The sequence below is a fragment of the Aethina tumida genome, chromosome 1, assembly GCF_024364675.1.
Source record: "Aethina tumida isolate Nest 87 chromosome 1, icAetTumi1.1, whole genome shotgun sequence".
Lineage (NCBI taxonomy): Eukaryota > Metazoa > Arthropoda > Insecta > Coleoptera > Nitidulidae > Aethina > Aethina tumida.
The window spans coordinates 58999029-59022104 of record NC_065435.1 but is presented as its reverse complement, the minus strand read 5'-3'; the positions used below and the strand labels follow the sequence as shown (position 1 = coordinate 59022104).

General features: G+C 29.2%; 1 protein-coding gene across 4 annotated transcripts; it reads right to left on the bottom strand.

Moving 5' to 3' along the window:
• Positions 1 to 460: 460 nt before the first annotated feature.
• LOC109608479 (cilia- and flagella-associated protein 410) lies at positions 461 to 22339 on the bottom strand. 4 transcript variants are annotated; one of them, XM_049970728.1, is made up of 9 exons: positions 22146 to 22339; positions 21988 to 22053; positions 6833 to 7000; positions 4331 to 4577; positions 3939 to 4040; positions 3541 to 3657; positions 3340 to 3441; positions 1620 to 1784; positions 461 to 1560 (listed from the first exon to the last, which is right to left on the bottom strand). In XM_049970728.1, exons 1-9 carry the CDS (start codon positions 22235 to 22237, stop codon positions 1450 to 1452), a joined length of 1170 nt encoding a protein of 389 aa, XP_049826685.1. In that variant the 5' UTR covers positions 22238 to 22339; the 3' UTR covers positions 461 to 1449. The 4 variants fall into 4 exon arrangements, with proteins under 4 accessions (XP_049826685.1, XP_049826686.1, XP_049826687.1 ...); XM_049970729.1 differs by lacking the exon at positions 3340 to 3441; XM_049970730.1 differs by lacking the exon at positions 3939 to 4040.
• Between the last annotated feature and the right edge of the window lie 737 nt (positions 22340 to 23076).

Sequence of the window (23076 nt, the reverse complement as noted above, 5' to 3'; positions counted from 1 at the left end):
AAAAGATGTGAAGAAGTTATAGCCAATAAGGGACACTGGACGAAATATTAAATATTAGGCCATTTACGTCGGATTTACTTTGTTTTAACTTTTTTGAAGAGTTGCTCTAACTCGCGTGACATGTTTAGTCAATAAATAACATAATTTATATATTGTTTAGTATTTAAGCAAAAAAAGTCGCTCTAATTTTGTCTGATACTGTATATACAGTATGTTATTCTCTTTAGATGTTTCTAAAATAGGTGATCAAAATTTGAGAGCAGTTTGAACTTGTCCAATAATGAAGAAAATCTAAAGTGTCATCTGAAGAAAATAGTCCCTTAAATTTCAAAAATTTTTTTTTTCGCATTTGCGCAACCTTTGGTCCAATTGTGTTATGGTGGTTATCATCGCTGTTTTTCTATACAATACAAAATCGCATGTAAATAATATACTTGGGTTATAAAATTAATATAATAACTAAGTTTTAATAAATTAATTTATTATCAAAAATTGGCAAGTTACAGTTTACAGAGAAGTTTTCAGTACGCAACATAACAAAATATACGTAAAAAAATGAAAACGAAAATAATTCACAACCATTCAGTGAAACAAAACAAAAATATTGCACGAAACAAACTAAGTTAATAAAGGAAACACAAGATTACCTTTCAAATTCGATCTGAAGTTAAAGCTGGGTACATGTTTCTAATATGTGTATATCTGTATAGAACATTTTATAATTTATAAGCGAACATTATATACAGATATAATCAACTTCTAGTACAAATATATTAATATTGTGTATAAATATTTCTTAAAAAAAATCTTTTTAGCAACACGTTAAACCTTACTGAACTAATTATTTAAATGCGTGTTATTTGTGTCTATATACAAAAATTATATAATTTAAAGCAATAGTTTATATACATTGTTTTGAAGCAAATTACCTGAGCATTTACATGTTAAAATTATTAATGCAGATTTCGTTAATTGTAAGATATTTAATAAAATAATTGGACCCATTACTTGATAATATTAAACGTAAATTGACAACAATTCAGGTAATTTGTTTATATAAATTTCTGAAACTTAGTATTTTTAATAACAAAATGTACAGTTAACATTAACAAATCCATTGTAACCAAACATAAATAATGAAGTTGCATTACAGTTGTTTTAAGGTAAATAATGCCTCTTTATTAATTATATCTGGGATATCATTGTAAAGTAAAACTCTTTCCCATAACATTTGCTTATAAAAATTAATCAGGCAAACTTATAATAATGGACGGTGTGCTATTAATTAATTAAATATATGGGTCTGTATACAAAGCATAATTAATTATAACTTTGCATAGTGAGAAAGAGTCACTTAAGTAACAAAATAACATTACAATATTTCAATTATCCGTAAATCATTTAAAGCTGTTCGATGTTGTCTGAGTCAGAAACATTGGGTACCCGCTGTCATTCGTCCAATTCATCCATGCGGCACCTGACAGCCATCTCCACCACTTCTAGGCTCGGATAGTCGAGCTCTTTCACCAGACAAAGCACAGCCGACAGTATATTCGAATTCTATGAACAAAACAATGATTTTACAATTAACCGAGTTATCACGGCTCCACTGCACCTACCCTAGTAACTGGACGCCGCTGGTTGCTGAAGGGGTTGTTGCGAAAGGCTGAGGCGGGACATCGCTTCTCGTGACCGTGAACTGACTGCACATCGCTTCGGTCGTCACCACTTTGTCTAGTGTAGCCGTGTTGGTTTGGCACGTAACGATCTCCGTTCGCGTATTCCTAAAGAAGTGGAAGCTTACAAACAATTCAAGTTGATTAATTAATTAATGGATTCGTAATTGCTATTTTATAAGACCTATTACACTTCAAATCGAAAAGTCCCAATTTTGGTCAAGATTTCATTAGATGGAGTCGACATACAATGATGACAGAAACTATGGAATATTTAATTACTTGTTTCTTAAAGTTTTCCTCAATTTGTTGCAAAATTGAACAAATTTAATTTACTGTAAGATAGGTCCATTAATCACAATGATAATTATATTTACAAGTTTTTACTTTTATTTTAATAAAAAATCAATTTGATCTGAAAAAAGGTATGGAATATTTTATCAATATTCTTAAAAATTAACTAAAATATTTCAATATTCTATGGTGTAATCTTTGCCTTCTATCACTGTTCTTGTATACTTTGGATGTATTTAATAGCATTTAAATCAGGGGACTGAGCCGACCATTCACACAGTTAAGTTTTTTATTAGAAACTACTCTTTAATAATTTTATACGTGTGTTTCGGATCGTTGTCTTATTGTGATATCCAACCAAGTGGGATCTCTTCTTCGGGAAATGGAAACATGATGTTTTCCAGTATGTCCAGTATGTATTGAAAACGATCCATTTTATCCTCCACTTGAATCAAAGGTCCAACTTTGTATCGAGGAAAGCATCTCCAAACAATAATGCTTCCGCCACCATGTTTAACCATAGGAATTTGGTATTTAAAATAGTACCGTTGCCCTACTGGCCGTGTCATAAATTTTCTACCACTCGACCCAAAGAAATTAAATTTACTTCCGTCACTCCAAAGGACAGTGTTCCATTTTTCCTCCCTTCGATAAGGCGGTTTCTCAATGTTCTGATACTAAACATCTAAATTAAATTGTGTCGAAATTTTCTCCGTAATTTGTCTTGATGTTTTGCGAAGATCTCTGAGAGATCCTTTTTATAATTTTGTCTTCTTGGGAGCGGTTTTTCGTGGACATTCTAGCTTGTGCCGATTTTTAACTTGGGAGCGGAAATCTTCGAAACAACACTCTGAGTAATATTTAATATTTATATATGTTTTTGCCTCGTCACATTTTCATTCGAACACTTTCACAAAGTTCAAATATCTTTTTTCTAAATTGAAGTGAAAAGTAAACGTGTTTAGGCATTATTGCGTTAAAATCGAAGAATTTAAGTACAATATTCTATACTTTTTTCGTCCGATAAAAATTCCAGGGAATATTTATATATTTATACAATTTTTAAAAATAGTCCATACTTTCACCACCACTGTATGTTGTTTCATTACCAATTTCATTAGACACGTATTCTTTTCGACTGACTGCCGACTTGGACACAATTTAATAAAAATATAAAATCATGACCACAATAGACAGAAGTTGACATGAAATAATGGTGTGTATATTCTTGTAAGATATTTTACATCATACTACTAATTTTGCTTACAATTATGAATCCATCCATTATAGTAAACGGAACCACTTCAAAAATACTTTTAAAGATGCCCCAAAATATGTTTGGTTAGTTATTGTTTTAACGATGACCCACCTTGATGCAACTAGCTGATTGACTGGTAACCAACTTGACTTCCCTGCAATGGTTATCACATGATATCGTTTCTTCGAATGAGTTATTGGTTGTGGTGGTTTTCTGTTAATAAATGCAATGTTATAATTAGCAATGAACAAATGAATCTAAATTTAGAGTTATTAAAACCATTTCCCAGTAAAAATTGTGTAAATAACTTACCTCATAGTATTGATTTTGTTTCGGTGATTCTCGGCTCTCGTAACTGCTTCTTCGTCGATCGTACTCTGGTTCGGGACTATAGGCCCTAATTGCTTCCGTTCGTCTGGGAGGACTCACCTAAAGACGAACAGTTCAGTCAACAAAAAAGTTTTTCTATCAAAGCCCAGTGGTCTGTAGGTCTGGTTCTAACTAGACTATTCTATGTGTACGCAAATCAATTTTTAAATTACGGTACGACGTTTGATCCAAATAGTAAGGTGGTACAAAGGTGCAAGAAACAGAAACCAGTACTGTTCGATACTTCCATCAGAAATGTGTGATAAATGATGTCAACATGCACAGGGTGTAAGCGGTGAAAGAGAGCTAGATTATAGATCCACTTGTCCTTTAGGACTTACTTGACTGGGGGGAGGGCTCGTCTCCATACTCTCCCTGCTGCCCTCGGAGGCCTCTTCGCGCGGATAGATGTCCTCGCTGTCCTCCAGCTCGTAGTCCGTAGTCTGATCGTACGGTTACGTGACGCATTTCAATTAATACGATCGGTGCGCGTAGATTTTGGTGTTGGTGCGTGGATTATTCATTAGTTTATTAGAAAATGGGGCGACAGATGAAGTTCGAATAATTTCGATATAAAGGAACATAATTTCTTCAATTATAAGAACTTGTAATCAATTAAATAATATCATGGTAGTTACAAAATATTCACTACAACATAAGTAGTGTTTTTCTTATAAAATGTTTTTTTTTTGTTTATGTATTAGACTGAAATACAGTGGACGACTTTCATTACCTCTTGTCTCGGTGGCGGACTCCTCTGCACCGGACTGCCATAGTCGTCGCTGTAGTCCTGGTACCTGTTGTACTGTTGTTGGGGTTGTTGTGGGGTAGGTGCGTATTCCTCCTCGCTCTCCTGCGGATCATCAGGATGCGTTAACGTTCGACCGCGCTTCTGCGCCTCACGCAGCTCCTCTGCAGTCACGGCAATATTATCCAACTTTTGTAGTTGCGGTAGTGCTTTGATCACTGTTAATCGGTAGCTAAAAATTGTTTATTAAAAAAAAATTAATCTCATACAATGTGGCTCATTTAAGATGTGTAATCACCCCTAATGTTTTGTATATTTGTTAACTCGATTGTAATGATTAATATTATACATCAAAAGATAGATATAGCATAATTTAAATAATTCTTAAATTTTCCTTATTAATGTAGTTAAACAATGGTAAATAATAAATAAATGAATTAACACATTTAATGAATCTCAATCAATCTCATTAATAAAAAACATATTTTTAAAAGGGGAAAATAATATAATTAAATAATTAAGAATGTAAAATAATAGAGATGACAAATAAGAAATTAAAACAAACTTAGAAACAGATAATTACCAATAAAAATATGAACTATACAAAATTTTGAAGCCAGTTAAAATATGTTGAATAAATTTAATTTGGAATATATGTATCAGTGTAACTTGTGGATATTTTTCAAATATTTCTTTTGGTATAATTTGATATTCTGTATCTATAGTTGTTCGGGTTTACTGGTCGACGTTTGTTGGAATTATAGATATGGAAACAATGGTCACGAAAGCCTCAACCTTTACATTAAATTTGATATTCTTTTTAACGGATGATATGCAAAGATATTAATATAATTTTTGATATATTTAAAATTTTTATTTTGATTATTTTGAAGAGATTATGCATAATTAGATAATATAATCTAATTTAAACCTTTAATAAATCTCAATTAATTTTATTAATAAAAAAACTATTATTAAGAAAAATAACATAATATAAAATCAGAAATTAAACTATGTGAATTTAAAACAAAATAAAAAATAGACAAATAAAAATATGAAGAACTATATAAATTTTGAACCAAACCAAAATATGTTATAATAATATGAATAAATTTAATTTTGAAAATATGTGTCACTGTAATGTATGCTTTGAGGATGTTCTTCATACATTTCCTTCTGAATAATTTGATATTCGTTTTTAACGGATGATATTCAAAGAATATTAATATAATTTTTGATATATTTAAAATTTTTATTTTGGTCCTTTTGCATCATTAGAAAACATTTAAGATATAATTTAAATAATTCTTAAATTTTCTTTATTAAGTCTCAATCAATCTTAATAATAAAAAAAATGACTAAAAAATAAAATAAATTTAAATAAATAATTTAAAGAAGTAAAATGTTACAGATGGTAAAACACAAAAAATTAAACAAAATGATTTGAAACTAATTTAAAAATAGATAATAAGAATTATGAAGAACTATACAAATTTTGTATAACTTGATATTCTTTTTAATGTACAATATTCAAAGAATATTAATATAATTTTTGATGTATTTAAAATTTTTATTTTGGTTATTTTGAAGAGGTTATGCATAATTGGAAAATATGTCAGATGTAACATAATTTAAATAATTCCTAAAATTTTCATTATTAAACATTTAATAAATCTCAGTCAATCTTATTAATAAAAAACATAATTAAAAAAATGCAACAGTTAAGGAAGTAAAATGATACAGATAGTAAATCAGAAATTAAACTAAGCCTATTAAAACAAATTTAAAAATAGATAATAAGAAATATGAAAAACTATACAAATTTTGAACTCAACCAAAATATGTTGAATAAATTTACTTTTTGAAAATATGTATCAACTTAAGATATGAGGATGTTCTTCAAATATTTAATTTGATACTCTTTTTAACACGGATGATTTTCAAAGAATATTAACATTTTTTTTTTGTATAATTAGAAAATATGTAAAATATAATATAATTTAAATAATTCTTAATAAATTTTGTTTATTAAACATTTAATAAATCTCAGTAAATCTTATTAATAAAAAAACTATTATTAAAACATAGATGATGAATCAGAAATTAAACTAAGTGAATTAAGACAAATTAAAAAATAAATTATAAGAAACATGAATAACTATATAACCAAAATAAATATTGAAAATAATGTATCAGTGTAATTTAGGATTTGAGGATGTCCTTCATACATTTCCTTCTGAATAATTTGATATTTTTGACGAAGATTTTTATAGCCAAAAATTTGTGAAAATTGATTACTATATTAATTTGCAATATTAAAAATGTTGTTATAGTTATATTTCCATTTATAAAAGGGATTTTTAATACTCTAGAATAGAATACGTTACTTTGAGACAAGAAGACAAAAATAACAAGAGTTGATGGTATAACATGGGGGTGTTGAAGAAATAAATACGAAGTTATCGTGATGTAAAACGTATAACTTACCCATCAACGTTGGCACAAGGATTTTCTCCTAACCACAGACTTTTTAAATTCGGCAGATTTTGTAAATAGACCACCTCATTTATATCTCGTATGTCGTTTTGTCGTATGTACAGTTCCGCTAGACTTCTGCAAAACTGGAAGTCTTGGAGGCTGTTTATTTTGTTGATACTGAAAAAGATAATGAAACAAATTAACGTTACCCATATAATACATCATTAGATCTAAAGATAATATTAAAAAATCATGTCACAAAATTTAATTTGAAATACAATATAAACACAAGTTAATGTCTCAATTCGAATATTAAAAAATACGACCTCCTGTATGTATATGGCATAGGCAATTAACACCTGTTTAATGAAGGCGACCGCTTTCATTGCGTAACTTTCCAGGATGTTATACATCACTGATAAACATACAAACTTGTAATATTTTATGAATGTTCGAACAACGACATTTATCAATAATATTAATAACTGTCTCGGTCCGAACATTCATAAAATAAATGTACCATACTCTATTTAATTAGCAGTTAAGACATGCGTCTGCTAAACATTATTAATTCGTGACACCAGTAAACAAACATTCGTTTCGCACGTAGCATATTAATGTATTTTTTTTCAGTTTGTGGGAGAATCTATCTAACGCAATTATCCTAATGAAGGTGCACCCACTCGGCGTGTCGTAACTATTATATTTATACCAGTGCAAAACCTCCTAGACAAACGAATTTATACACTTCTTTGTGGCATTAATTGCACGGATTCACAATGAGAACAACGCCACATTTCCTCACTGAATAGGGGTTTTTTACATTGTTGGCGAAAAGTAGTCTTGGTTAGTGTGGGAGCAGTTCGAAGCCCTAATTGGACTACGTTGCACTGTTTGTGTGTGTGTGTGTGTGTGTGTGAAATGCATTGTTTCAGGAGATGAACCTCAGACAAGTCGAGTTCAAGGCAATTTTGTCTAATTGTGATATGCTTTTAAAAAAGAATATTAACCTGCATTGAGTTTAAAATTTACATAATAAAATCATACAATTTATGGGAACATTCAAATTATGCATTATTTTTGTGTGGTCTATTTAAGAAGAAGAATATTTTTTTATACAGTATGGGCCGTTTTTTGACAAAAAAAAAAAAAAATGTATACGGTAATTTTTTCGACATGAAAATTGAAGAAATCATACTTCACTGAATTAAGCATCCCCTGAAATGGGTATAATCAAATTTCATAAAAAAATTATGCAATTTTTAATTTTGTAGAAAAATTAAAAATCACATTATTTTTAAACTGCTTAATCAAAAGTATATATTCAAAAGAACTGTATGAAATATAATTTTTCGACTGAATTATGAATATGCTCAATTTTTTAATGAAATTTGAAAGGGTGCTTAATCCAGACGTGTAGTTAGATTTGCTGTAAAAAAATTGATTAGTATGATTTCTTTAATTTTCTTTGTCTAAAAAACTACCTTAAAGATTTGAGTCAAAAAACAAAAATATTTTATCTATAAGTATATATTTCCATGCTTTATTGTTAAAAAAAAGGTTTATTGAAGTCGAACAAAATATACAAATACGCTTTTATGGGCCATCCTGTATAACTTGACTAAATGAATAATAGTACTACTAAATCATTTTTACATACATTTTACAAAATCGGGGAAAATTGATTAGGATAATTTTTTGTATACAAAGATTGTCTCTTAATAAAATGTGAAAATTTTGTGAGAAGTCGCAGTTTAATACTAAACTGATTGTGGGAACTGCGTAAATGTGTGATATTCTCAGACATTTTATTCTACTTGATCAGAAGAAATAAATTCACTCAATGAAAAACTTATTTTTTTGGTGAAAAATTATATAGGAAATATTTTTTATATACAGTGTTCCATTGTATATTAAAATTAATTGAAAGTAATAAAAGAAGAAAGAATGAATAATAAAAAAATTCGAATTATTTTATAATTATATTTCTGCCTTTCTCTCTTTCAGAATTCAACTACATTATTTACAATGTTAATTAATATGAATATGATTATTTAATTATAACACGCCAAAAATATTAAATTATACAGTGAGGTAAATAAGATATCAAATTTTTTACTAACAAACACTGAATAGTTGTTTTTATTTTATTTATTTAGTGTATTTAACTCACTAAATGAATCACCCAAGACATTTAACTTTAATCATAAAACCATTAAAAACAATATTTGATAGTACCTAAATGGTACTAAGATATTTTAATTTATTTTACTTTTTATATATTTAATATACAAAAAAATAAACAGCATTTTATTTTATGTAAAATTTTTATTTTACATGGGTTTGAACATATTTTATTCCGTTTATTCTTTATCCATCGTTAAGCACTGTAAAATGTCTCAAATAAAACTTCTCTCAAGGTTTGTCCGCTATAATTGAAATTTTGGAACATGGTAATCTGAGACAACAAGTACAGACACAAGTTACAAAGTCTAACACAATCAGAAGACATTCTCTGCATACACATCGTACAGACGTCAAGCTGATCTTAGAATCAGAAAGAACACGTTTTCGACACCTTCTGTTAAATAGGAAGCATCGGGTTGCCCGCAGAGCACAGGACAACGATCACCGCCATCAACTGCAACCGAATGGCGTAATTATTTCTTTACAGGTGAGATATACCATGAGCAAAACATGGCTCCAACTGTTGCTTTTGGTGGTGGTTCCTCAAATTTTGGGGGAGCTTATTAATGCTTTTAGAGAAGAGTGGCGAGCTATGAATCAAGAATTTATTCGCTCTCTAATTTTAAGTACACTAAGGAGGGTGAAAACTGTTCGTAGAGCAAAGAGGAGACCAACTAAATACTAACTGGAAAAATATAGCGGTTAATATTTTGTTTTTTTATTTTGATTAAATGTTTTATTATTTTACAATGATTTTGATATTAGTTTTAATATTGGTTCAAATTGGTTGATGCAATTTTTTTAAATTTATACAGTTGATTACAATTTTTATTAAAACTTATTTTGATATTTGTTGCAGTATAATGATACTGGCATTCTGATTTTTTAAATCATCCACATCAGCACTGATATCTTATATGTGGTAAAAACCAGTGAAATAATAATAAATACGTTTTATTGTAATTTATTACTAATTAAAAGTTGTTAATCCAGAAAAATTTAAATAATATTCTGTCATTAAAATTACTCTCATAAAATAAAATAATAAAAACTAACATTAGACAACCTCAATAAACATGTTTTCAGCAAATTCGTATCATTCCGGTTTCGCCCACATTCTACCACAAATCGATTACCATGTCCAAAGTATAATTAAAAAATATCACTCAACGTTGAAAGATTAACATACACTATTAACACCCCCACACATGTAAAAACAGTGTCAACTATGTATTTCAATCTTTGTGATAAAAAATACAGGTAATAGGGGACAAAACACTATTTATTCGAAATAAAATCACTATAATTTCGCCATTTTTCCGTGTATCATACTTATCCGTATCGATTAAATAATGGGACAGATTGTCTGATGATCCAGCGTTATTTTTGGCAACAGATTTGCATGTGATCGATATGAAATGAAGGTGAACATGCAGTTTTTTTCGAAGCCTGATTATTTGCATGATGAAATGGTTATACACTGACTTGTTAAAAAGGATGTTTGTTCATAAATTAAAACAAATAACGTTGTCACATATCCTAAATTTTATAGAAGGATTTTAGTGGATTGAAAAATAACGGAAACGATTATTTGAGATTAGAGTTCTGTTCACTACGTTATTGTGCCCAAGTGCAGTTGAAAATCGAAGAATGCTTGGAAAAAATTCAAAGTCGTTGCTAATTTAACGAATGATGTCAAGGTGAAAGGGAAAATACGCAACGTTAATTAATTTATTAGATTAATGGGCTACGCAACCCTTGATTTGAACAGTATAATTTAATGCATCCTGCCGTTATCGCTCCTATTCACACATAATAACTTCCTTTACAAATATTGATTTTGTTCGATTTATAATGTTCTAGACGTTCTTCTTTTCATAATCACCAATTCGATTCACCGATTCCGTCCGTGATGATGATGTAGTTTGGAAAATGTTCGTGTAAACGTAAACGGACCAAAACGTCGAACATTTCCTTTTAAAGTCACTTTCGACAAGTTAATTGGGCAATCGCCGATTAAATCTCGATGCCGTTATTTTTTTCCTAGGTTCTCTTCACAAAATCGCATGGTAGCAAAGAGGAAAGTGTACCGCACGTGTGGGACACACGAAACGTCCTTGGCGCTTGTTCTCTTACCATATTTAGGACTACCAAACAATATGTGTGTGTGTAGATCTACCTACGTATGACTCAGAAAGACGATGTTTATTTTTTCGTAGATGTATCAAAACTGTTCTAGTAGAGTAACAAGTCCAATCCATAAAAAAATGAAACTAGAATAAATTATTGAAGATGTGTAGGTATATTTTCTATTTTATGTAAAAAGTCATCACAGATAGTTCATTATTTTTCGTTTTAATTAAGGAGTCACGACGCCTCCGAATTTAAAAAGAATCAATATATTCTAATATAATAGAAAATTTACATTATTTTATTGAAGAACTGACTGTCAGTGGATAGAAATAAACACTGCATTTTAGAGAAAAGGGAAACAGTAATTAACATGAAACAAATCAAGTTCTAAATATTGTTAAAAACTTAAGATATTTTCGAGAATTAATTTATTAACAAATATGAAACAACACACAAACATATTGGAAGAATCAGTAAACGAAATCCTTTCTTATTTTCTAGGCAAATAAAATATCAGTGTGTCTAGAGAAAAGCAATTATATGGCGACAGAATGAAGAAAAACAGAATTTGGCTATTTTGGAATAATGAATCCAAGTTCAATAGAACAGTGTGAGATAATAAACAATACGTTCGTCTTATTCTAAAGACAGTGGAGGAAATGTTATTGTTTTTCCTTTTCTTGGCATTGTATAGTACCATCACCATCAGAAAGTTATTGGTAACATGGACCTTCTGATGTATTTAGATATCAGGAGAGATGTAATAAAATTATTTCACAAGGATATGGATTTTCATGTTTGCTGATGAGCCGAATTATGCAGCCAAAGGTATTCAAAATTGGTTAAAAAATAATGAGGTTGAAGTTTTCGATTAGTCAATGGAAAGTTCTGATCTAAATTTAATTGGGAACTTATAGAACTTTAAGTCTAGATTAAAACACCAAAAATGTTTATTATTAAAAAACACATTTATTAAATAAAACAACAATAACAAGGAAATTCCCTTACCGTAAATTATACAGATTTATGTTTCTTAAATTAAAACTTATTAAAATATATTAAAAATATGAGTTGTACTACTAATTTAGAAAAACTGACCAAGAGATAGCTACGAAAAAATTTGTCTGATTTTGAAAAACTTGAAAGAAAATCGGTCAATTCGAATTTGAAAAAGTAATTCAATCTTCAACAAAAATTAAATTCAGAGGAAATGAGACTTGCTGAAATTAGTTCAAGGACAAGAAAAACCTTGGTTTCTATAAAAAGTCCAATTGTGACTTGCTTAGGATCACATTCACTGGACCACAAGAATAGTGGAGATGAGTACTTTTTGGTGACGAGTCCAAATATATTTTATAAAAAATATGATGGTTCTGGTTGTTGGTTGAAAGACCAAAGCATCGATGTTTTGTCTTGTTCGTCCAAATTTCCAGGAGCCAAATCTATAGAAAACACGTTTATAACCAAATTCAACATAAAACACAACAAATTTAAGTCAACTCATCACAGCATTTCAAGAAACTTGAAGGAATGTAGACTTGTCGTATATTCGGAAATTCGGAAAATAGTCGAGCCGGTGCCACAGAAATTGGCTAAAATTATAAAATAAAAGAAATGTTATATAATGTGTTAATGTTAAATTAAATAACTCAAATTTAATAATTAAAAATTCCCTTCAAAATTAATATAATAGCTTTTTTACTATAGAAAACAACAACAGTAAATTTATATTATTTTAACAGCTCATATTAAATAAAAGAGTTGTAGTTAAAATTTTAAAGAGGTGCTATAATAATGACCATCACTATATATTTAAATTATTCTTCCAACAACATATTGATTACGGAAAAGTTGTCGAATTACACATAGGCAAATATTTGAATAACATTTGTTTTCTGTATTATTTTATTTCCTTCATTCATTATGTTGTATTTGTTGATCTTAGAATGTCTGATTCCAATTTGTAACAAAACAAATTTAAAAATAAATAAATAATAATTTTGAGTATATTAAAAATTGATAATTATATGCAATTTTTATGATAAATATTAGTTTTAGAATCTTGCACAAGACAGGGAAAAGTTTTTTGAACAGTAAATTAACTTACTCTCGGTTGTCTTGTTTAGCGATAATAAAATTCTTAAATTGGGTCTCATTTCCGACCGTGAAAGGTGGCGTAATCCCTCAATTAATTAACAATTAACGAAACGGCAAATTAATAACGTAGTCGTTTGCTGCATTTCAATTCATGTGAAAGACAATCAATTTGATATTCGTCTTTCATTTAAAATGTTTGCTTTTACTTTTCCTATGAATGAAACTTATTTTAAAAAAGCTTACGTAAGCAATTGCGTTTGTTTTTAATTAATTTCAGTTATGTTTAGTAGACCATTAAACTATCCGTGTAATCCGATAGGTCTAATTCTGTAATTGGCTTCTTAAAAATTTATTATGAGTAATTTTATGAGCACAGACTGTCCTTTATATTAGTGACAACTACATTCATTGCATACAATAATCAAAAGTTGAAATTTTGTTATGATATTATGTCATTCCTTGAAAATTTCAGTTGCATGATCCGATAAGGAAGAGTTTTACAATATTTTCACATACTTTGAATACGTTTAGTTCAACTAGCGACTTTCTATACGTCCTGACGCATGTGATACTTGAAATCCGTATCAAGATCTATTGTTATTATGTTTCTGACAATAAAGTGCACTTTCCCAAAGTATATGATAGGAATTTTCCTGTTCCGTAGTTTTCACGTACACTATTGGTATATGAGATCTAATATCGAATGTAAAAGATTCTTTTAGAAAAACTAATTACGTTTTAAATATATAATAATTAGACGTTCCAAAATCCTCAATATACCGAACACCTGCCGTCAATAGAAACTTATTGTTGCCTTAACGGAGTGTTAGTAAGAAATTAACAAATACACACACATATCAGGTGATAATAAGTTTTCAGAACACTGAGTCACTTCTTTCGGGTAAAACTTGAATCGATATTAGTGCAAGGGCAAGCAAACATGCCAGAACCCAATTAAATTTGCAAAAATTATACCCTCATGCAATTTTCAACTAATTGTAAACAACAGTGCTCCCCGGCGGAGGAATCAAGGACGTGCCCACCATGAATAGAAACAAGAAAAGCCAGTGTGTGTTTTTGTAATAATGTTCGTGCACCACAGGTAGTTCGGATTGCGTGACCGAAACTTAATACTCTATTAACTACGTACAAAGACAATCGGTTTGTACCAACCACACTGATTCGCATTCGGTGTCGCATTCCAAATTGCATCGGGATCCGCCAAACTAGAGAATTCGAAAACTAAGATAACGATTCATTTCAATACTATATTGATATTTTTGTTAATGGTTTGATGTAACTTACAATTTTGGTCTCCCACATATCAGGGGTAGACTTTTTACTCATATACTTTTTAAATTAACCCTATCCAAATCCATGTTAAATATTATAAATATACATATTTCTTTTTTGTTTATGATGTACTTAGTATAGAAAAAGTTATAGTATAAAGAAGTAATTTTATCAACAACTTAATCCTATAAATATTGTTCCACATTAAAATAAATTACAACAGGAACTTGTCTATTATTGAAAACGAAAAACGAAAAAAGACATTAAAACGGAAATTTAATAAGCTTAATCTTCTTCCGTCGTTTTCTAATTCTGATCCGTTCTTCTCTTAAGCACCCCCTTTTCTGAGTTGAGTAATAAGTTCCATGTTAAAATTTAGGTCAGTAAGTCCTTGACAGTAAAGGTTGGTACTTAACAATATCAAAAAGTTTCAAAAATATTTACTTAAAGTCCTCTATAAGTTGGACAGGATTATCAAACATAATTTCTTTGTAAAAGTTGAGATTAGTAAGTCCTTGACAGTGGAGGTGGAGTCTTTTATTAATATCTAAAAACTCTTGAAACATTTTTGTGATGAGGACTGAATATGCTAATGCTTTATGCTACTAGCAAAGTTTTGCAATATCCATGAATATCAATCAATAAAAATCAGTAAAATTGAAACTTGGTATAAATATAATTCGATTTTATAATGATATTTTTATTTGCTTGTCAGAGGTAACTTACTATTTTAGTCTCAATTGAGGAGCATTTATTTAAAATCATAAACTTACATATTAAGTAGTTGAGAAGACTTTTTATTCCTAATCCACTATCCAAATCCAAGTTGAATATTAGAAATATACAACGAATTCATCTCAAAAATATTACTGTTCTACATAAAAATTAATTTGAACTCGTTGTTTAGAATATTTTAAAAACAAAAAAAACACTAAAACAGAATCTTAAGAAAAATGTTTACTTTAAAATTAGATATGTAAAGATAAATGTTTCTCCGTTGCTTTCGAATTCTGATCCGTTCTTCTCTTAATCACCTCCCTCTCTGAGTTGGGCAATAATTTCCATGTTAAAATTTAGTAAGTCCTTGACAATTGAGGCTGATACTACCAACACCAAAATAAGTCTCAAAAATATTTACTTGAAGATAAAAATTTAATCGATTCAACTCCCTGAGTTGAGACGGTGGTGGTATGCACTACTAATATCTAAACAATATTAAAACATTTTTCTGATGTGGAATGAATATACTAACGGTTTATGCCACTGGAAATGATGTTATATCAATTGATAAAAATCGGTAAAAATGAAACAGTGGCATAGATATGTTTTGCTTAGTTCTTTTTCGAATAGATACAGTATCGAAATGCCCTGATTTAATCGACCTGATGAAATATTAATTTTAAATCTGGGTATGTTTGATTTTGATTAAACTATCTATTTTTACATTCGGATGTAAATAGAATAGAAATATTTAATGAATATAATGAAGGACATTGAAATAAACATAAGAAACTAATTTTTACATTAAATTTAGATAGAGCGGAGGTCAAAAGTATGGGAATAAATTTTATTCATCTTTCATTTATTTATTTAATATTTGGTAGCATAACCATTTTGTTTAATAACAACATCGTCTGTTCATAGAGTCGCGAAGACTGCAACTTCCACAGAAATGTTTGCACATTCTTTATGTATAACAAATGCTCTTAGTTCGTCATGTGTTTTAGTAAAATTTTTAATTCCAGACGATGCCATAGATGTTCAATCTGATTGAAGTCCGGAATCTGCAGGGTCATGGGGGAACATTTACCATCTGACTCAAAAACCAATGTTTTGTAAGTGTGTATGTTGTTGAAACTTAAACTACGGGCAAATTATTTTCCGCAAAGGACAGTATATGACATTTTTATAGACAAGATCATTTTGTCTTCAGTTCGTACTATGGGGCTAGCACCAGATACCTAAAAACATGCCCATACGATGATGTCTTTACCACCGGGTTTAACTGTTGGTTTTTGGTACTTAAAATCGTGTCTCATTCTAACTGGCCTCCTTACAAATTGTACATCATCTGATTCAAACAACGTATACTTAGTTTCATCGCTCCATAGTACTAAATTCCATATTCCACTTCCAATCCATATGATTTTGGACATGCTTTATTCGGATTTGTATATATAAGATTTTTTCTCAGCTATGCGCCCAAATAGCCCATTTCGCATATCCAACGTCTCACAGTTCGTTTAGAAACATCTGCACCAAAATCTTGGGATATCTTCCGGTTAATTTGTTTTGATGATTTTGTTGGATTGTTTACCGATATCCGTCTATTGCGTTTATCTAAATTTGGATTTATTTATCGAGGGTGCTCCTTCTTTATACTTGTTTTCACATTGCCCTGCATACGAAATTTTCTCGATATTTTTTAAATAATATTTTAACTAATTCTTAAAATTTGCAAAATCTGGTGTTAATTTTGTCTAAAGGATTCAATGTGTAACGAAAACTAAATTTATTTTTTGTAAACTTAAAAAGTATTCAATTTTTTGTCTAACCTTCTTCCTAAATTTATTCCATATTTTTGACCACTACTGTACATAAAAAATTTGTTTCATCTTTTTGATCACCTCCCTCTGTAAGTTAGGCAGAGTTATAAAAAATTTCTTCATTAAAATTTAAATTAGTCCTTGACAATGGTGGTTGGTACTGCCAACACTAAAAAAGTCCCAAAAATATTTACTTGAATAGTAAATGGAATCGATTCGCTTTGTAATGAATCTGATGGACGGAGTTGATGGAATACAGAAAAAATATTCGAAATTCATATAATTAACATCATGTAAACAGTGACGTCTGGTTTGAAGCTAACGCTTCTCGCTTAGTTTGACCGTTCCGACTTGTACTTGCGAGACAATTCATTTGCGCAATCATAATAGATGATGAACAATTCCAGTGCATTTTCTTCGGTATAGGTACCGCGTGTTTCTTCGAAGTGAAATCGCCTTTCACCGAATTTCCCATCTCGTTTCCCCGATCAGCTTCCGGTCACTAACGGTCCCGGGCACGGCCGCTAGAAATCCACAGTTCCGTTAAAAATCCACAATAATGCGATGCGTACGTATCACGCGTCGCTGCGTTCCGTTTCCCAATACAAAGAAAGATGCCGTGAGAACGAAAATATGTCCAAAGAAACATTACGGACGTGCACAATTTTGACTGAGTTAAAACACGAGTAATATAATGTCGCTGATAAAAATTCATCTCCGGACGGATTCCAGATGCATTCCTTACCATACACGTTTGTTTCCGCGTATAGGTGTGTTTACACTGCAAACGACAGTCATGCTAATTACTTATGTTCGCCGAGAATGTTACTATGTACAACCCATAAATAATAATGTAATCGAAGAAACTAATTGCGGATAACGTTAGATTACTCAACGGTCTGTCAATTTGTCCACAGAAGATCAGGTGAATGTGTCGAGTCCCAGATGTGACCTCAAATTGGCACTTTTTAAATTTTGTTGCAGTCATTTATCATTTAGAGAACAAAAGTCGATACTAAATTAATTTTACTTTTTAAATTATAAAATAGCATCTGAAATAATACAATGGGTTCAAATTAAGCTGAATAAACTGGGTTATGGAGTCACAAATAATAGCAATCCACGTTCCAAATTTTTTATAAAAATAAATAAAGAATATTGAATTAAAATAATATTTACTGAATACTGAAGGAAGTAAATGTAAATATTGTTTGTATTGTGTTATTATTGGAATACGTTGCGTTTTATAATCTTATAATTAATATAGAAACATTTGTAATAATTTTAAATGATATAAAATCGTTAAACATTTTCAATTACTCTAACGAAGTCACTAATAAACTACATAATATATAAAAATATTTAATATTAATATAATTCGTATTCACAAACATTTACTTGACATTATTTTATCCATAAAATATGTTCACTTTTCGCTCAATACAATTCAATTAATTTTTTATGTGCTAGACATATATATACAATATTTACACTCGTTATAAAAATGTATAAATAGTTAAAACAAGTTAATGCAAAAGTAAACATTAAAATACAACAATAAAAAACCAGCTAAACTAAAAACTAACACCACAAAGTACATCAAAAGCTCAATTTACCAAACATAATACGCATGTCTATTTATAAAAAACTGTAATTAAAATTTCCTCAGAAATTCAGAACATTATTTATATTACTCGAATACTATTCTCCGATTCCTCTTGATATTATAAAAAATAAAAGTTACAACTGAGCAACGTTTTTGATCATTCATCTACTGTTTTTCGTAATTTTACGTAATTAACAAATTAAGCAGTGCAATGTATTTTACAGAGTGAAGTTGTAGTGAAGTATAAACAGAAAATAATAATAAATTACCAATTTTAATATGGAAAAAGGGCAACAATTTTACAAGTAAATGGTTTTAAACAAAATTTTTAAATAATAAACAAAGGATAAAACAATATATATCACATTTAAATTTTCAACATCTTTTTATTTTATTGGGTATTCTATGTTCATTATAACCCCCTCTAAACGGCCAGGCATTGATTTAACATTTCCACAACGATCGTTTAAAATAAACTATACGTAACTCTTCAATTAGTAACCACAATTCGTATAAATTTTATAATCAAGACTTACTACTTTATGATATGCATATTTTGATAACAATAACAGAACTAGAACGGCAAAAGCTTTAACTGTATATTATAAAAAGTTGATAGCAATTCATTGACATGTAGCTTTTACCACAGATCTGTCTTGTATGTTATTCTCAAATATTTTGTCATCTTCAATAAGTGTGATTTTTAACGTTCATATGATGCTTCCTTATATTATTAACATTTTTGGATACGGTGACTACAACGAGATTCTCGAAAAAAGAAATATATTTGGTGTCCGTCTATATGCCGGGGGTTGAAACAAGCATATCGTTTTAAAAGGTTAAACTGCCTTGTTGAAGTTGAAATGTAAATCCTTCAATTTGTTAAATGATAGACAAGCTTTCCTTGATACAGTTCGTTATGTCTCGCAAATAGTTTAGGATTTGTTGTTTAGAAACACTAAGATCAATACAATAAAGTTTTATGCTCCCGTTCCATAAATTTTAATTGGATTTAAATCCCCGCTTTGAGTTGGCCAACATTTTTGTCCAATTTTGAACAACTTTGGACGCATGCTTCTAATCATTTTCATGCATAAAAATACATGTAACTGGTAGATTATGGTAGGCAAATGGTTCTATTACATCTCTCAAGATAATTCTACACGGTTCATTTTATGAATATGTTACAAAGTTTCTGTAGTGTGTCTGGGATCCAAACTTTTAACTGAAGGTCGACGAACGTATTGTTTACCATCTGATACTATTCTATTGAACTTAGACTTGACACTCCAAAGCCTCTTCGCCAAAATTCTGGCGAATAATTAAATTTAGTACAAAAAGATATCAATTATATGTTTTATTCGAATATTCTTTTTTGATAACAATTCTTCCCTTGGCATGATATAGAAACATACAAAAAATTATTAGTAAAATGAAGCGTTGTATTATAGACATCATGAGAGATGTAATGGAACCATTTGCTTACAATAATTTACCAATTCCATAGATTTTCATGTATGATAATGATATGAAGCATGCATCTAAGTTGATTAAAAGATAAAAATGTTGAGATTCTCGATTGGCCAGAGTAAAGTTCCAATACAAATAAAATTCAAAACTTGTGGAACGACATGTAATCTCGATTAAAGCACCAAAAAGCATCAAATTTAGATAAATTGTGTATTAATTGAAGAGTTATGAAATTTAATTTCAAACGTCCAATGCCAATATTTCATTGAATCTTTGCCTCACCGTTTACAGGTAGTTATAATAAACAAAGAGTACCCAACAAACTATTAACAATTTTGTTTCAAATTATGTATAAATTATTAATATATATTTTTCAAAAGTTTGTATTTCTGTGACCAACCATTTATTTGTTTAAGATTTAATTTAAGCCGAAATTATTTTGATTAGCACAAAATGATTAATGAGAGAAAGATTATAGTGGCATTGTAATTATTTTAAATAAAATATAAAATATTTTGATTGCATTCCATTAGAGGTGTGTGTTTCCTAATTAACGTTAAGATAGTAAATGTGTGTTATTTTTCTGGCCACCACAGAATCTCTACACATTGAAACTTTATTCTTGATCGAATATTTATTTTCGACATAATGATTTCTTTTACTGAAATATAGCCTTGCAGGTTTTCTTCATTTAGTTGGCGTATGATTGTTTTACTAGACACAATGATAATTAACTCATTTTTTATTTGTTTAGAAGTCAAGAAAGGAGTTGTTTGTTTCATATTTGTTAATGGCATTATAAATCATTTTTCGATAACATCGTAATTTGATCTTTTAAGTTAATTATTATTTCCCTTTTCTTTCTTCTCATTGAAATTTAGTTATTCAATAAAATAATATAAATCATACTAAGAATAAATTTTTACTATTAAGACTATCTACTGTACCTAAAGGCAAGTAATATCACCCTCAATTCTTAGATGTATAAAATTGAATTAAACGTTAATGCCTTAACCATTAATACAATACATAAACAATAATAATTATATTAAGTGACAAAGAATGAGTAAAATAAAAAAAAAATTAAAGAATCATCTCTTAATTTTCAATATAATACATGTTTAGAACACATGTATGTAACAAAACTTGAACAAAACTCTTTGATGTTAAAAATAAGATAAGAACATCTATTTAAAGCATCACTAACATACCATGCTGTACGCTAGACTCACTCTAACAACTAGTACATATCAAAATAATTAATTAATGCATTTTATTTAGAAACTAGACTAGTAACAGTTTATTGTAGAATTTTCAGCTCTGACAAAACTGATTTTACATTGATTTGCAGAGCACCGAGAAAATTGGCGATAAATGTGCTCAACGCTTTAGCGATGTATATTTATGAGGAATACGAGTGAAATTTTAAAACCGTTTTTTAATTAATATCATTCTTACTTATGTGCATATATTTTACTTGAGAATGTGCCACTGATAGTGAGTGAAAGTAATATATATATATATATATATATATATATATATATATAATCTAATTGGATTAGTATAGGTTTATATTTTTTGAAAAATATAACTATAATCAATGGGTGATGTTTTTAGTAAAAATTAAAATTTTGAATCGTAAACTACGTAAACTACGTAAACACATAATAATATGAATTGTGTAATTTAGCAATCCACAAACAAACTAGTTATACCGTACAGTGTAAATTTACAATTCTGTTATTACTGTCGTTCGATATGTTTAGAATTTTCCTTTGTACCTGCATTCAATTATCAATCCGACAAACTAAATTACTAACTAAAATGCTTACCTCAATGATACTACTTCAACACAAGGCATTTTTCTCAAAAGGGACACATCAACTAATTCACTACCCCTGTAACAACATAAGACCTCGTTGATTTAACCATTACTCCGATTAATTGCAATCATTAACACGCTTTAAGACACTGTTTTCATTCATCTTACCAGCAGTTAAGTCTCCTGATCTTGGACAGATCGGAAATTTTGGTTCTGGCAATGACCATTTCTTCTGTTAAACGTTTGGCCATTGTTGCCATCACATGTAATACACCAACAATATGATTAGAAATTAGTTGTAAACGACATGAACATTGTTTTTACGCGAACCACAACACAACCGATACAAGACATCCATCAACTACGAATACCAACAAACAACTGTCACTTTAACTTTAAATGATGTTGGTTCGTGGAAGGGGAACCCTATGTTTTACTTATAGGCAACCACTGTTACGCACAAGTTTTATTTCGCTTAAAGGAGGTTTACACAAAGACAGTATTTTCTATACGACTCTGTTAAAAGTTTTAAAAAGGGTTTTTTTAAAAGTTGGAGATCAGATTAGACGACTGTATAATAATGTTTAGTATTAATTAGCCTACATATATTAAATATTATAGAATCAATTGTCTTTATTTATATGAACTTTAATATGAATAAAACTTAAGTTATAATAAATAAGTAGGTGTTCTGTGTGATATATATTATGGGTTCTGTCTGCAGGGAGCAATTCCTTGAAATTTTTACAGTACTAATTTAATACCTTGAAATCCCTAATGATTTTCCTACTGTTTTATTATTTAATTATATCTTAACAATAAATTAAGTGCATTTAACATGGAAGTAAGTATATATATATATATATATATATATATATATATATATATATATATATATATTTATTTATATACAGTAGTATTATAGCAACTTTTTAGAATGTTAAATATTTTAACCATAACATTTTTATTTAATGTGAACAGTTAAAATAATATTAATTTATTTTTATACAGTAAAAACTACTATATTACATACATTTTTCTGAATTGAGCTGGATATACAGCGGTAGAAAAAAATATGGAATATTTATTTACTTGTTAC

Bases quoted from the DNA above. Each gene is read 5' to 3' on its own strand.
- LOC109608479 (XM_049970728.1), bottom strand. From the start codon at position 22,237: ATGGCAACAATGGCCAAACGTTTAACAGAAGAAATGGTCATTGCCAGA. The intron at 4,578-6,832 runs GTAAGTTATACG...AACAATTTTTAG, and splicing joins CCTTGTGCCAACGTTGATGG to CTACCGATTAACAGTGATCA. The intron at 4,041-4,330 runs GTAATGAAAGTC...CCGTACGATCAG, and splicing joins GTCCGCCACCGAGACAAGAG to ACTACGGACTACGAGCTGGA.